Source organism: Poecilia mexicana, unplaced genomic scaffold (genome assembly GCF_051168715.1).
Source record: "Poecilia mexicana isolate PSO_F unplaced genomic scaffold, ASM5116871v1 scaffold_22, whole genome shotgun sequence".
In the NCBI taxonomy this organism is placed as follows: domain Eukaryota; kingdom Metazoa; phylum Chordata; class Actinopteri; order Cyprinodontiformes; family Poeciliidae; genus Poecilia; species Poecilia mexicana.
Window position 1 is genome coordinate 25057478 of NW_028263391.1, and position 12865 is coordinate 25070342.

The window sequence follows — 12865 nt, forward strand, 5'->3', positions numbered from 1 at the left end:
AAACCAGAGCTGCTGTCAGCCTGAGGGGAGCCCCGCTTCACTGGGATGCTTTTATTTAAATTTAATGGGCTTCATATGATTTCAGTTCAATTAAATAAAAAACTATGATGTGTTGTTTTTTTGTTCATTTCTGACCCTGTTTGCACATCTGAGACACAATTTGTCTTTACATTTATTCAGTTTATTTCTAAAGTGCCATTTAACAACAAGGCCGTCTAAAGACACTTTACAAAAAGAAAGAAAGAAAGAAAGAAAGAAAGAAAGAAAGAAAGAAAGAAAGAAAGAAAAGAATAAATAAATAAAAATAAAAATTGTAAAGAGCAATGTGTGTTCAACCAGTCCAGTCAGACAAACTGAACTTACAGTCCAATTTGATTTGAGTTTAATTTATTATTCAAATTATTTTAAAAAAATCATTTTATTCTAAAGCCACAGATTGTTTAAAGTATCAAAATCATTTTCTTTTCTTTTCAGATCAAGATCACATAGCAGCAGGATATGTTGATAACAAACTGTTAAGATATTAATAAATGGCTGTCAGTGCATCAGGGAATTTAATAATATTGAACATCTTTTCATATTGATGTAATTTTGCTTTTATGCAGGTAAAACCTGCTTTGATTTGATTGATAAATATATTTAAACACATAACTGTTATTCCAAATGTTCGACATCAACATCAAAACGAAACACTGAAGTCTGCTTTGGGTCAAAACGCTCCAAGAGGTAGAACTAATAAAGTTAGTTATAAAACTCTGGACACATTAATCTGAAGAAAATATGGAACCAGATCAGAGACAAGTGAACTGAAAATGTCCAAAAGTAAAATAAAGGCTCATAAAATAAGACACCAAACTGGAAAATACAGTTTTTATTTCATTATTAGAAATTATTAGAAATTGTTTTTTGTTGTTTGTTTTTCTTAAATTGCTTTCTATGATTTTACTTCACACAATATTTATTTTTTAACTTTCAGATGATGCCATGGATCCAGCTCTGTTTACAAGCACCTAAAGCAGCTTTACATGTTTGAACAAAATTCCTGAATGGAAATTTTAAAATGATCATTTAGCTTTGACAAATAAGCCACATTTTAACAAAAATAAGACGTTTATAAAAACTGAACATAATTTTCATAAACCCTTGCTTCTCTGTCTTGCTTGTCATAATTATAATTCACCAACTGTTTGTGAGTGACACAAGGGGTCAATAGGTCAGTGAGACAAATCAGGGAACATGGTGGGAGTAAAAGTGTGATGCTGGCAGACAGTTCCCGCCCGGCCCGCTCCGCCACGAGGCCAGCAGGTTCACAGGGAGCGCAGCATCAATAAAATGAAATAAAATGTTACTAATGTATCAGACAAAGATCAATATCAAAAACAGTTTGCAATTTATGATTTTATTTATAAAAAGGGAAAATACCATTTAAAACAATCTGGTAATAATAAATGACCTCACTGATATTTCTATGTGTTTCCAGGTGAGTTTGGAAAGATTTTTACCTCAATTAATGAAACCATTAAAAACTGATTTCTGTATGTTTGTCAGATTCTGTCATGTATTAAAATCAGTATCATTTGAATCATTTAAAGGAAATAAAAAAGCAAAAACAGAAGAAATGTGTAAGCAGGTGAATATGTTTTTCACAGTGAAGGGCGTCCATTCAACCCTGGAGCTGTAAGCTTTATCAGATTTACTGAATTACTATTATTTTTACCTGGTTTCAGTTAAAATGTGCTAATAATACTTCCAAAATTGTTGTCTATTTATGATTTTTCTAAATTAAAAAGATTGCTAAAAGTGTGAGAAATTATTACCCAAATATTGTTTTCTGCCCTGCAGTTTGATGCCCACGTGTTTTTACATGTGTAACGTATTACATTATATTTTTACACAGGTTTTTACACCTGGATCTTTGGTTGTGTTGCTCTCTGTCGCCCCCTGCTGTGCACTTGGCGTGATAACGTTCTCGCCACTAAAACGACAGAAAAAGTCTTTGTTTAACAACTGAAGCCCTCTGGCGCCACCTGCTGCTCGAAAAATCACAACTGCGCCCCAACAACCATTCAATAACCCATGACTAAAACAGCATCTGAACATCCAGCCACAGATAAAACAAACAGACGGCCTAATCAAAGTCTAGACTTTTCATTTATTTGACCATAAAGGCTTGAAAAATGATATTTACAGACGCTCTCTGTTTAATCTGACTGAGCTTCTGCTGTTTTGCAAAGAAGAAGGGAAAAAGCTTCAGTCCAGAACCGCGTTGACCCTTTAGTTTTATCTACGGTGGGCTGGAAAACAATGCATGCCGCACTTTTTAGATTATCAATTTAATCTCACAGTTATGACCATTTCTAATAAAGTTTGAGTGTGAATACTTTTTGTAAGGTATTGTTTTTGTCTTTTCCAGGATTTTAACAAAAACAATCAGATCTGTGTCATAATTATTCATAACTGTGTAGTTTTCTTCTTTTTGTCTATTTTCTATAACTGCACAGTCTGTATTTCATTTATTTTATCATTATTGCTTATGTTTAATGTGTATCTGTGTGTTTCCACTCTATTGCTGATATATTAGTATTTCCCCTCTGAGACACAAATCAAGGATTTTATTCTAAACAATACAAAGGATTAATATTTTAAAAGGATTTTTATTTCAATCTTCATAAGTTTACATTCTTGTCTTTTTGCTGGGTCCATTTTTAACCGGCCGTTATTTAGTAGCAGAAGCCATGTTTTTGGGAGTGACATCATGTTTTGTCGCTGGTGCTGCATTGGTTTGCCCCCCACATGAAGCCCTGCGTCAGATTTTTGCAGCGGGGTGTGTAAGAGGGGAGTGTCACGCTGGAACAAATACCAAAATAAAGATCACGTGTTGGCTCGAGTTTCTCTTTTTTCTTTAATGGTTGGAGAGAAATACCGCCCTCTGCTGGATGACAGAGATATGGCAAAAATACGAGAGCCTCCGGACTAAACCATTCACCAAACCAGCGGAACATAAAATAGAGTTTAGGCTTATTTTTAGGTAACATTGTGATATAGTTTTAGAATATAAATGAAAACAGTCTGTATGAGTTAACGTTGAAGCAATGATTTTGTGAGGCTTTTTGTTTTGGCGTGTTTTGGCCCCCGCATCCTGAGTGACTGGTTCGGTCCAGTAGTGAAGGCGAAGCTGCAAAAAGAACGATTTGTTTTCAAGGAGAGGAAGAAGCGTCGCCGACGTCCAGCGCGGCTGCATCGCTTCAAACAGAAACGGTTTGAACATTTCTAACTGCTCGCTGCCCTGCCGGCCCGCCATGGCTCTGTGCGGGGGTGTCGGAGCCATGGCTTTACCCAGCGAGCTCATCGTCCACATCTTCTCCTTTCTGTCCGACCGGGACAAGCTCCGGGCCTCGGCCGTGTGTTCCCGCTGGAGGGAGTGCCTGTTCTACCCCGCGCTGTGGACCGAGCTCAAACTGCGGATAGGCGGCGACGGCTGTAACGGCTCCGGCTCCGATGAGACGGCCAAGCTGGAGTTCCTCATGCGGAAGTTCGGCTCCTTCGTGCGGGAGCTGCAGCTGGAGCTGGCGCCGGTGGAAGGGAACCTCAGCCCGCTAAGCAACGACCCGACGGCCGCCAGGATGGAGCAGCCTCCCGGCGGCCAGGAGGCGCACCAGCGGTGGAGGGACGCCATGGCCACCTACTTGGACCAGGTGTTGTGTGTGTTCACCGGCATCCGCAACAATAGGTAACATAAAACCGCAGCTTCAGAGAGATGTGTGCTGCTTTGTGTTACATCCTGAAAACTAACTGACATTTGTTCATTGCTGAGCATTTTGAGCTTTTAGTGTAAACAAACCCAGGCTTTAGGGAGTTACGTAATCATGTCATGTCTGTGCGGAGGACAGTGAAGTTGGCTTCCGATTCGTAGCGGAGGTAAAGGGCTATTTCACAGTTTTTAGGGAGTAAGCTATCTATTTTAGATCAGCTGTTTAAATTGAACGTGGGCTAGAAAGTTTGATACAGTTCTAAATATGCATATTAATCTAACAAAAACACTTCTAATGTCATTTTATTAAAGCTTCACCAAGCTGGATGTAGCTTTCTGAGTTTAAAGGCCTTAAATTGGGACCAGGTGTTAAATCTTTTATTTTCTGTTGATTGTGAAAATAGTCACTCTATCAAGGAGCTGGAAGCACATTTTGGTAATCTTTCATATGTTTGTTTTCATAATCAGCAGGTCAAAAACAAACCTGAATTATTTAACAGTGATGCAGATTCTTTAAAATATAGTTTATGAGAACATAACTCAGCTGATTATAATTATTTCCAAGAGTATGGTGTCTAAAATGTTTGCTTGGACTGGAGAAAGTGACATTTTTATTTATTACATTTTCTGTCCTGAATGTCAATATTTTCCCTGCTGACATGTTTTAAATTACAATAACCACAATAATGTCAATTATAATGTTCCTTTAGATTACAGTTGATGTGACATTTAATTATCAGCATAATAAGATGAAATATTTCTCTACTTAATTCAACTATTATTATATATTATTAATGTGTTTTCTGGAATCTTCATAAATACAACCAGTTTCCAGCTCTAGGATTTTAATCAGAGTTAATCACCAACCAGCTCATTTAAAATCAGTGAAATATCCTTTTAATGAAGCTGTGAATCAGACACCAACTTCAGTATCATTGACAGCATTCATCTGCAGACGTTTTGATCTCATCAGCAGTCCTGCCTCTGCTGGGTGTGTGTGTGTGTGTGTGTGTGTGTGTGTGTGTGTGTGTGTGTGTGTGTGTGTGTGTGTGTGTGTGTGTGTGTGTCAGAACCAGCAGGTACAATGCAGAGCTGCATTGTACCTTTGTTGCCTCTGACCTGCTGATATCAGCACACACACACACACACACACACACACACACACACACACACACACACACACACACACTCACTCTCATTGACTCTTGACGTAGAGACATGTTGGTCCTGATGAGCTGCTGTGGGTTAGAGCCCACCTGAACAGATTACAGAGATAATCTGGATGAACAATCTGCAGAAACTTTCCTTTTCATATCATCATCCTCTACTACGTTCTCTTTCAGGCTCCGCAGGACTTTCTGGCAAAAGCAAGGCCCCTATTCAGACCTGCTTACTTTGTCTAGGCCATGCCAACATCTGTTCTGTTGTTCTGCTTTTGTTTTGTTGTTTAGCAACTTCTGTTTATCGATTATCTGCATTTTAAAACCTTTAAACTTAACCAATCCCTGGATGATATTCCTCTACAGTAAGATGGCCTAGTTAAAGTATTTGATGATCAAACATGGCTATCTGACAGGTAGGATCAAAAGAGGCATCAGTTGTCTTATTTGACCTTTGACCTCCAAAGTTTGATTTGGACTAATTGTTTTTTATTTCTTATTCTCTGAATTAAAATGGTTTAAAAGAAAAAATGTTTTTTAATGAACATTTTAGTTTTGAATCCACCAGTGAATGAATGAATGAATCGTTGCCTGATGCATTTATGGACCAGAAACTGTGGGACTTCTTAGTTTTGAAGCTGAGAGTAAAACAGATTCTTACTTGATCTCTGATCTGATCTGGGGATGGTAATCCAGCCGGTAAGCCGATCGGTAAACCAGCCGGTAAGCCGATCGGTAAACCAGCCGGTAAGCCGATCGGTAAACCAGCCGGTAAGCCGATCGGTAATCCAGCCGGTATACCGATCGGTAATCCAGCCGGTAAACCGATCGGTAATCCAGCCGGTAAACCGATCGGTAAACCAGCCGGTAAACTGATCGGTAATCCAGCCGGTAAACCAGCCGGTAAGCCGATCGGTAAACCAGCCGGTAAGCCGATCGGTAAACCAGCCGGTAAGCCGATCGGTAAACCAGCCGGTAAACTGATCGGTAAACCAGCCGGTAAACCAGCCGGTAAGCCGATCGGTAAACCAGCCGGTAAGCCGATCGGTAAACCAGCCGGTAAGCCGATCGGTAAACCAGCCGGTAAGCCGATCGGTAAACCAGCCGGTAAGCCGATCGGTAAACCAGCCGGTAAGCCGATCGGTAAACCAGCCGGTAAACCGATCGGTAAACCAGCCGGTAAACCAGCCGGTAAGCCGATCGGTAATCCAGCCGGTAAGCCGATCGGTAAACCAGCCGGTAAGCCGATCGGTAAACCAGCCGGTAAGCCGATCGGTAAACCAGCCGGTAAACCGATCCTCCACCTGTTTCCCACCAACATGACGACTCGATTTTGTCTTGTTCTCTGCAGAAACCTGCAGAAGCTGAGTCTGTACGGAGACACCTTCATCCTGCAGCAGGACGGACAGCTGGACACGTCCAGCCTGCAGCAGGTCCAGCAGGGGGACAAGAAGATCAACGAGTAAGAGCAGAGCAGCCGCCAGTATGTAACTAAGTACACCCCCTGGGTCAGCTGGCAGCAGGGTTTGTCTCCCGTGGTTGTGGAGGAGCTCCGGTCCTCTCCTCGAGGATTCAGTCATGTCCTGCTTTGACTAGGCCCCTGCAGCAGCTTGATTTTTATTGTGATTAGACTGAGCTTCTGATGGACAGTTCAGGGTTTCCCCAGAAACGCTTCACGCCTGGTGGCGGGGGCGGCAGGAAGTTTGGGCCCCATGACAAAAAATGAAATTGGGTCCCTGCTGATGCCGTTGCTCCGTCTGGAGCCGGTCTGACCCTTGGGAGCGGTGCTGTAAGGACTCGGCTGGACTCTTTGGCCGGCACTAGAACAATATTTACTATATTTCAGTAAATTGAGTTGTTTTTCTGTGACTGATCAGCCGATATTTAAGCTCAGATATATGTATCAATATCAGAAGTGAAAGAAGTAGATCAGTGCTGTGATTAGTTGATTGATTAATAGATAGAGCATACAGACTTGAAATAGGCCATTTATTGAAAGAATAACACACAGAGAGCCGCAACTAAACCATAACGGTACAAAAACTCTACACTTAGCATTTAAAATGAAAGAAATTGTTGTTTTTAATCTGGTGGGTTTTGAAATCGATTAATCGTCAGAATAATTGATTAGTGAAGTAATGGTTTGAAGTGACCTGTGACCTCTGACTGCAGGGTCCAGCAGCTGTTCATGGAGCTGCTGTCCAACAGCCGCCAGCTGCGCTGGCTGTCGTGCAGCTTCATGCTGGGCGTGGTGACGCCCTGCTCTCTCTCCTGCCTCTCCAACCCTGCCGCCGAAACGCTGCAGCACCTCAGCTTACTGGACCACCAGCTGGGTCAGTATCTGCCCGGTTCTGATGGCTACAGAGCTGGAGCGGGTTGGAGTGGCGAGCTGACCGTCTCACCTGTTCTCCGCAGGTGAACAGATGAGGTCTCTGGTCTCCCTCTCAGAGCTGGACCGGCTCTCCAACCTTCGCTCTCTGGCTCTGGATTTCTGCGACTTCACGTCGGAGCTCTGTGGTCTGCTGGCATCGCCACGACGAGCTCCCCTCCACCGCCTGTCGCTGCTGCTCAACGGCGCCGCCCTGGAGTTCAAACCGCTGAAGGGCACGGCCACAGAGGACGACTGGAAGGCGCTGGTAAGTCGCCGCTGCAGCAGCTGTTGCTGTTGACCCCGGCCGGTTCTGACGGAGGCTCCCTGACGCTGCAGGTCCGGGTCAGCGCCAACCTGCGCGTTTACGTGATGGCTCTGGAGGTGGACAGCTCGGACCTGCTCTGCGTCCTGAAGCCCAGCCTTCCTCTGGAGCGCCTCCACCTGGACAGCTGCACCACGCTGGTGACGGACGGCGCCCTGGAGCTCATCTCCCAGCAGTACAATAAAACCCTGACCGACTTCCTGCTGCTGAGGGACGCGCCCGACCTCCCCGACCTCGGCGTCAACTGCAACGAGGACCCGCTGGTGCTGCTGGCGTGGCGCTGCAAAAAGCTGGCCGTCCTGGTGGTCCATGGTGAGTTCAGGGACCGTCGGCAGGTTCCTCGACCTCTGCTTCAATCTTTACCAGGGAGTTGTTCTAAATATTTGTACTGTTTTAAGGTTATTGTTGGTATTGGAAACTAAAACCTCACTGATATTTTATGAAACATTCAGTTTTGAGGTTTATTACTTGGATTAACTGATGATTAATAAAAATTGGTACTTAATCAAAATAATCTTTAAAAAGTGAATGTTTGTGTTTAGGTTGAAAAACGGAGCAGAGATTTTAAATTCAGACATGAAACCGTGTAGAACCCGGTTCCTGGTGGTTCTGGTCCGTGTTAGTCCTCCAGCGTCCTGACCGCCCCCCTCCGTCTCCTAGGTTACATCATGTGGTCCCATAACCTGGTGGCCATCTCCCGCCTGCGCGGCTCCAGCCTGCGCGTCCTCACCGTCTCTGAGGAGAGCCTGGGCTTCGACCCGGAACAGTCCATCTACGTGCAGGGCGACCCGGTCCTCTACCTGATGAAGCAGGTTTCTCAGAGCCTCGGCCGCGACTGGCAACCCTGCATGGACTCCACTGCGGTTCTGTCCGAACCCACCCAACACTTCCACCGCGACCTGTGCGCCTTCAGCGCAGGCGTGTAGCGGCGCCGGACGGACCAGACCAGCTGGAAACACGGCAGACCTGAGTAAACCATGCAGAGCTCACACTCACAGGATCGGCTTTTATTTTAGTTTTTATTTCTGATCATTAAATTTGCTTCAGTCTTTTTTTTCTTTTTTGTTTTTAATTTAGAAATCGGAAAAAATTCCTTCATAAAACCAGATTTTTAACTAGTCAGCTGAAATGACTTTGTCAAGTCTGGGCTCATCTGGTCTAGTCTGATCTGATCTGATCTGTGTTCGGCTGATCCGGTCTGGTCTAGTCTGATCTGTGCTCAGTTGATCCGGTCTGATCTGATCTGATCTGATCTGATCTGTGTTCGGCTCATCTGGTCTGGCCCACAGTGGGATCACTTCTTATTCATCACCCTAACACCCTGCGGAGCCTCTGTGTGATGTAACTCTGATCCCCGTTAGTTTTCTGCCCCCCCCCCGTGTGTTCTCTGTTTGTTTACTTCGTGGTGACCTTTCACCCCCCCCCATGTGTTTGAACACAGATGCGTTGTAATCCTGCTCAGACGCAGCAGGTTGGTGATGGAGGCCAGGCTGAGTGCTGCAGCTGCTTTTTGTTTCAGGTGGGGGGTGGAGGGGTGTTACGTTTTATGATGTGACTGGTTATTGAATGTGTTATTTTTAAGGTCAGAGGTCATTTCTTAGGGCGTGTCAGGCAGTGTTACAGAGAGTTTAGTTACTTCCTGGCGAGCCTCCAGCTGATCAGAACCATCTGAGGTTCTGATTTTAACTTTCACAGCCGGCTGACTCAAGTTCTCGCTTCCTTCTTGATGAGCCAGGTTCCTGGCGTGTAAAACCGTTTGGACCGGGCCGGAGCAGCGGCTGTGTTCTGCAGGCCCGGTTCTGAAGAGCTGGAACGCTGAATGTAAACTGGGCCGAGCTTCATCCATCACAGATTCCTTCCTTGATTTTTTTTTTTTTTTTCTGGAATCTGCAGCACATTGATGGTTCTGGTTGCGCCTCCTCAGGGTTTGGGTCGGGTCGGGTTCGGGTCAGCCTGCTGATGAGTGGGATGTGCAAAACAATCACTTTTATTTTCCTCTTATGTCACAGTTGCCTTGGAAACGGCTCCACATTCTCCGGTGTACTAGTTTAGATGTTGTCGTGCGTCTGGCCATCTGATCGGACTCTCCGGGCCGGTCCTGTCCGGTCCGGTCTGAGGCCCAAAGAACCTAATCATACATTTGTTTTCAACGATTAAGGTTGATGGAGAGACTCGGCCCTCTGACGGCGGGACGTTCTCCTCCAGATGTCTTCAGACTGCAGAGATCCAAATCTGGTTCTGAACTTCCAGAACTTTAGTGGCTGCAGAAAAGCCCCGGCACCAGGAGCAACCGGGTCGTGGTTGCCATGGTTTCCAGCTTGGTCTGGTACCTAGGCTGAACAGAGTGCTGCACACTGACGGCTGGTTGCCATGGTGCTCTGGTATCAGCTGGGTGAAAGGTCAGAGGTCAGCGTCTTTTCCTCTCCGTTTTGTAAGAAGCTGATTTTTGCAGCTTCACCTTCGCTTCCTGCTGCGGTCGGCTCAGACAGGAAGTCAGACTGAGTGAAATCAGTTCCTGTTGTTCTGTGAGAGCAGATCAGCGCCGACAGCCCGACTCGGCCCGGTCCGACCGGTTCTGGGTCCAACATGCTGCAGCACAAAGTATTCTGAAAGGAGACAGCTTGTGGAGTCCCACATGGCTCACAGCTTGGTCCTTTGGGTTTGGGTTCGGCGGTTCTGGTTCTGGTCGGTCCGCTCCGATCCAAACTGCTGTGTGCCTGTAAAGTTAGTTTTAATCACTTTGTGCAGTTTTCCGGTGCATCCAGTGGGAGAGAGTGTGGCTGAGAGAAGACCTGTGTGTGCGATGAAGGTGGGAAGCGTTGCCATGGCAACAGGAACGGTTGGTTCTCAGGGCGCGAAACAGAAACTATCTCAGGCCTGCTGCTCGTCTGTGTGAATCATTCTGGTCCCGGTTCTGTTCTGCTGACGCGTCCTGAGGAACAACCTTCAATCTCGCCTCAGTGTCGCCCCCTGGTGGCGGTTTCCTCCTCCTGCTCTCTGGAACGGGTCGGTTCTGGACCTCACAGGGAAACGAACCAATGTGGAGCAGGAAGTGGAGGCGTGGCCAAGGCTCTCAGGGTCCGTGTCATCAGGTGTTCTGGGCTCACCGTCTTCTTCCTGTTTCTCTGTGAGGAGCGAGGCAGTGTGAACCGTAGGGGTCAGGGGTCATGGGGTCGCAGGTTCTGGCTCCATGAAGCTGTAAACTGATTTAGCTGCTAGGAAAGAACATTCCACATGAAGGATGGGGGGATCCTTCCATCAGTGTGCATAGAAAATAATATCTATAGACAGATGAAGCTCTCTATATTTTTTACCCTCAGTTGTGTGTTTGTGCAGCAGGTGGCGCTGTTCCTCCGTTAGATCAGCTGATTTCACGTTTCCATCCACACTGGGGGGTTATCGTTCTGACATGTTGAACTGATCCAGGAGTTATTAGGCGATCGTTACCACGGTTACAGTTGACTCTGTGTCCTGTGTTACATGGAGCAGATGTCAGGCGGGTGTGGCGTTGTCCAATCAGAGAGCTGGCCTCTAACTCGCTGTGTCCCTCTGCTGGACCCGCTCAGCTCAGAACCAAAGTAGCAGACGGTCGGATCTGCAGGGACTCCAGCTTTTTAAGTTTCCCGTCTCTTATCTCAGATTCCTTTAGCTTGAAGCTGAACCGGCTCCTCCTACCAGAAGCTCCGATCAGAAGGAGCGTGCAGAGAGCTGGACTCATGCAGGAATGTAAATGTGAGAAAACACTGGATGTGCAGCAGAGGAGCTCCTCATGCGACCCGATGCTCTGGCACATTAACCCACCAGCGGTTCTGGTGAAACTCCTCTGGACGTTAAAGGAGGTCAGAGGTCAGATCTGCTTCTGGCTGCTGAACCAAGTCCTGATGGACTGGAGAGCCAAACGTCCGATCAGGCGGCCGGGCCGGCCTGCTGCCCAGTCCAGCATCACAACTATGCAAGAGGAATGCATTTAATCTAAACTTTATTTTTCTGTTTTTATATTTGCTTTCCATTCTCTCGCCGTCACAGAGCAGCAGTCTAGATGTGAACTAAGAGAACGTGCAATGACAATACTTGGCCTTATGATGATGATTTCTGAGATCTTGTAATCATTTTTGTCTGAAGATGTTTTGAAGTGTGACCAGCCAACCCGGCGGTGGCGGCAGCGGGTCGCTCTTGGTCTCCATGAGACCGGCTAGACGGCCCCCGGTTCTATCGTGGTACGAATGTTGTGCATTTGTTTCAGATCAGGACAGTTTGCAATAACAGCAGTTTTACAAGCGGCCACAAGGGGCAGTGCTGACGGCGCCAGGCTGCGCCTTTAGAAAACCATAGAGGAAGAAATAGAAACTATATAAAGAGATGAATATATATGAAGTCACTCAGTGCATATTTGTAACGGTATCAGCGACTCATCGTGGTGTTTCCTCTTATGCAACTCTTGTCCGGGTTCAGATTCTGAACATGAAGTTGATTCTAAAACCACGCAGACTTTGTACATCAGACCCCATGTTGTTGTTGTTTTGGCTTTTATTTTTGCAGAAATGGTTTTACTCTGAGTGTAACTTCCTGTGTGACTGTTTGCTGATGTAAGCGCTGGGTTTCTCCTTCCTCCTCCAAGCAGAGACGCAGACCCCCTGACCCTTGACCTCCAGGCTACCAGGCTGAAATCTGCACAGATCAAACTTTGAGCTCCAACGAATGAATCTGACCTGAGAGGATCCAGCTGGGGGTCAGGGGTCGTCTCTCCTTGCAGGAGGCTGGGAGACGAGGGGCAGCAGGACCTCTGAACTGACCGGGACGGAGCAGAATGGAGGGTCAGCCTGCTGACTGTTGATTGGAAATGATGCTGAATGAATGCTTCTCTTCTTTTAGTCAGTGAATAAAAACATTAAAAAGTCACTTCACTCTGTTTGTCTTTTACTTTTAATCCTGGATAGAAACACAAGTTTCACTTTATTCATCTGCAGATGATCCAGTTCATATCCAGAGATCAACAGAACCCAGTCAAGACTGATTCTGAGTTTCTGAAATTCAGAATCTGAGTTTCTGAAATTCAGAATCTGAGTTTCTGAAATTCAGAATCTGAGTTTCTGAAATTCAGAATCTGAATTTCTATCATTGATATGATCTGGTCTGATTTCTGTTGATCCAGAACTTCGTGTTTCACAGAAAAGATGGTAAAAGCTGGAGAAATGACTGAATTTCAAAAACTTTAAAATGTCCCAGTTGATTCAAACTGACACAAAAAAATAGTTAATAAT

The 12865-nt window shown here is 45.4% G+C and overlaps 1 protein-coding gene across 1 annotated transcript; it reads left to right on the forward strand.

Moving 5' to 3' along the window:
- The first annotated feature begins 2706 nt into the window (after positions 1–2706).
- On the forward strand, positions 2707–12503 carry fbxo33 (F-box protein 33). The gene is made up of 6 exons (XM_014995840.2): positions 2707–3730; positions 6263–6373; positions 7084–7244; positions 7327–7547; positions 7619–7916; positions 8265–12503. Exons 1-6 carry the CDS (start codon positions 3300–3302, stop codon positions 8528–8530), a joined length of 1488 nt encoding a protein of 495 aa, XP_014851326.1. The 5' UTR covers positions 2707–3299; the 3' UTR covers positions 8531–12503.
- Positions 12504–12865: the final 362 nt, after the last annotated feature.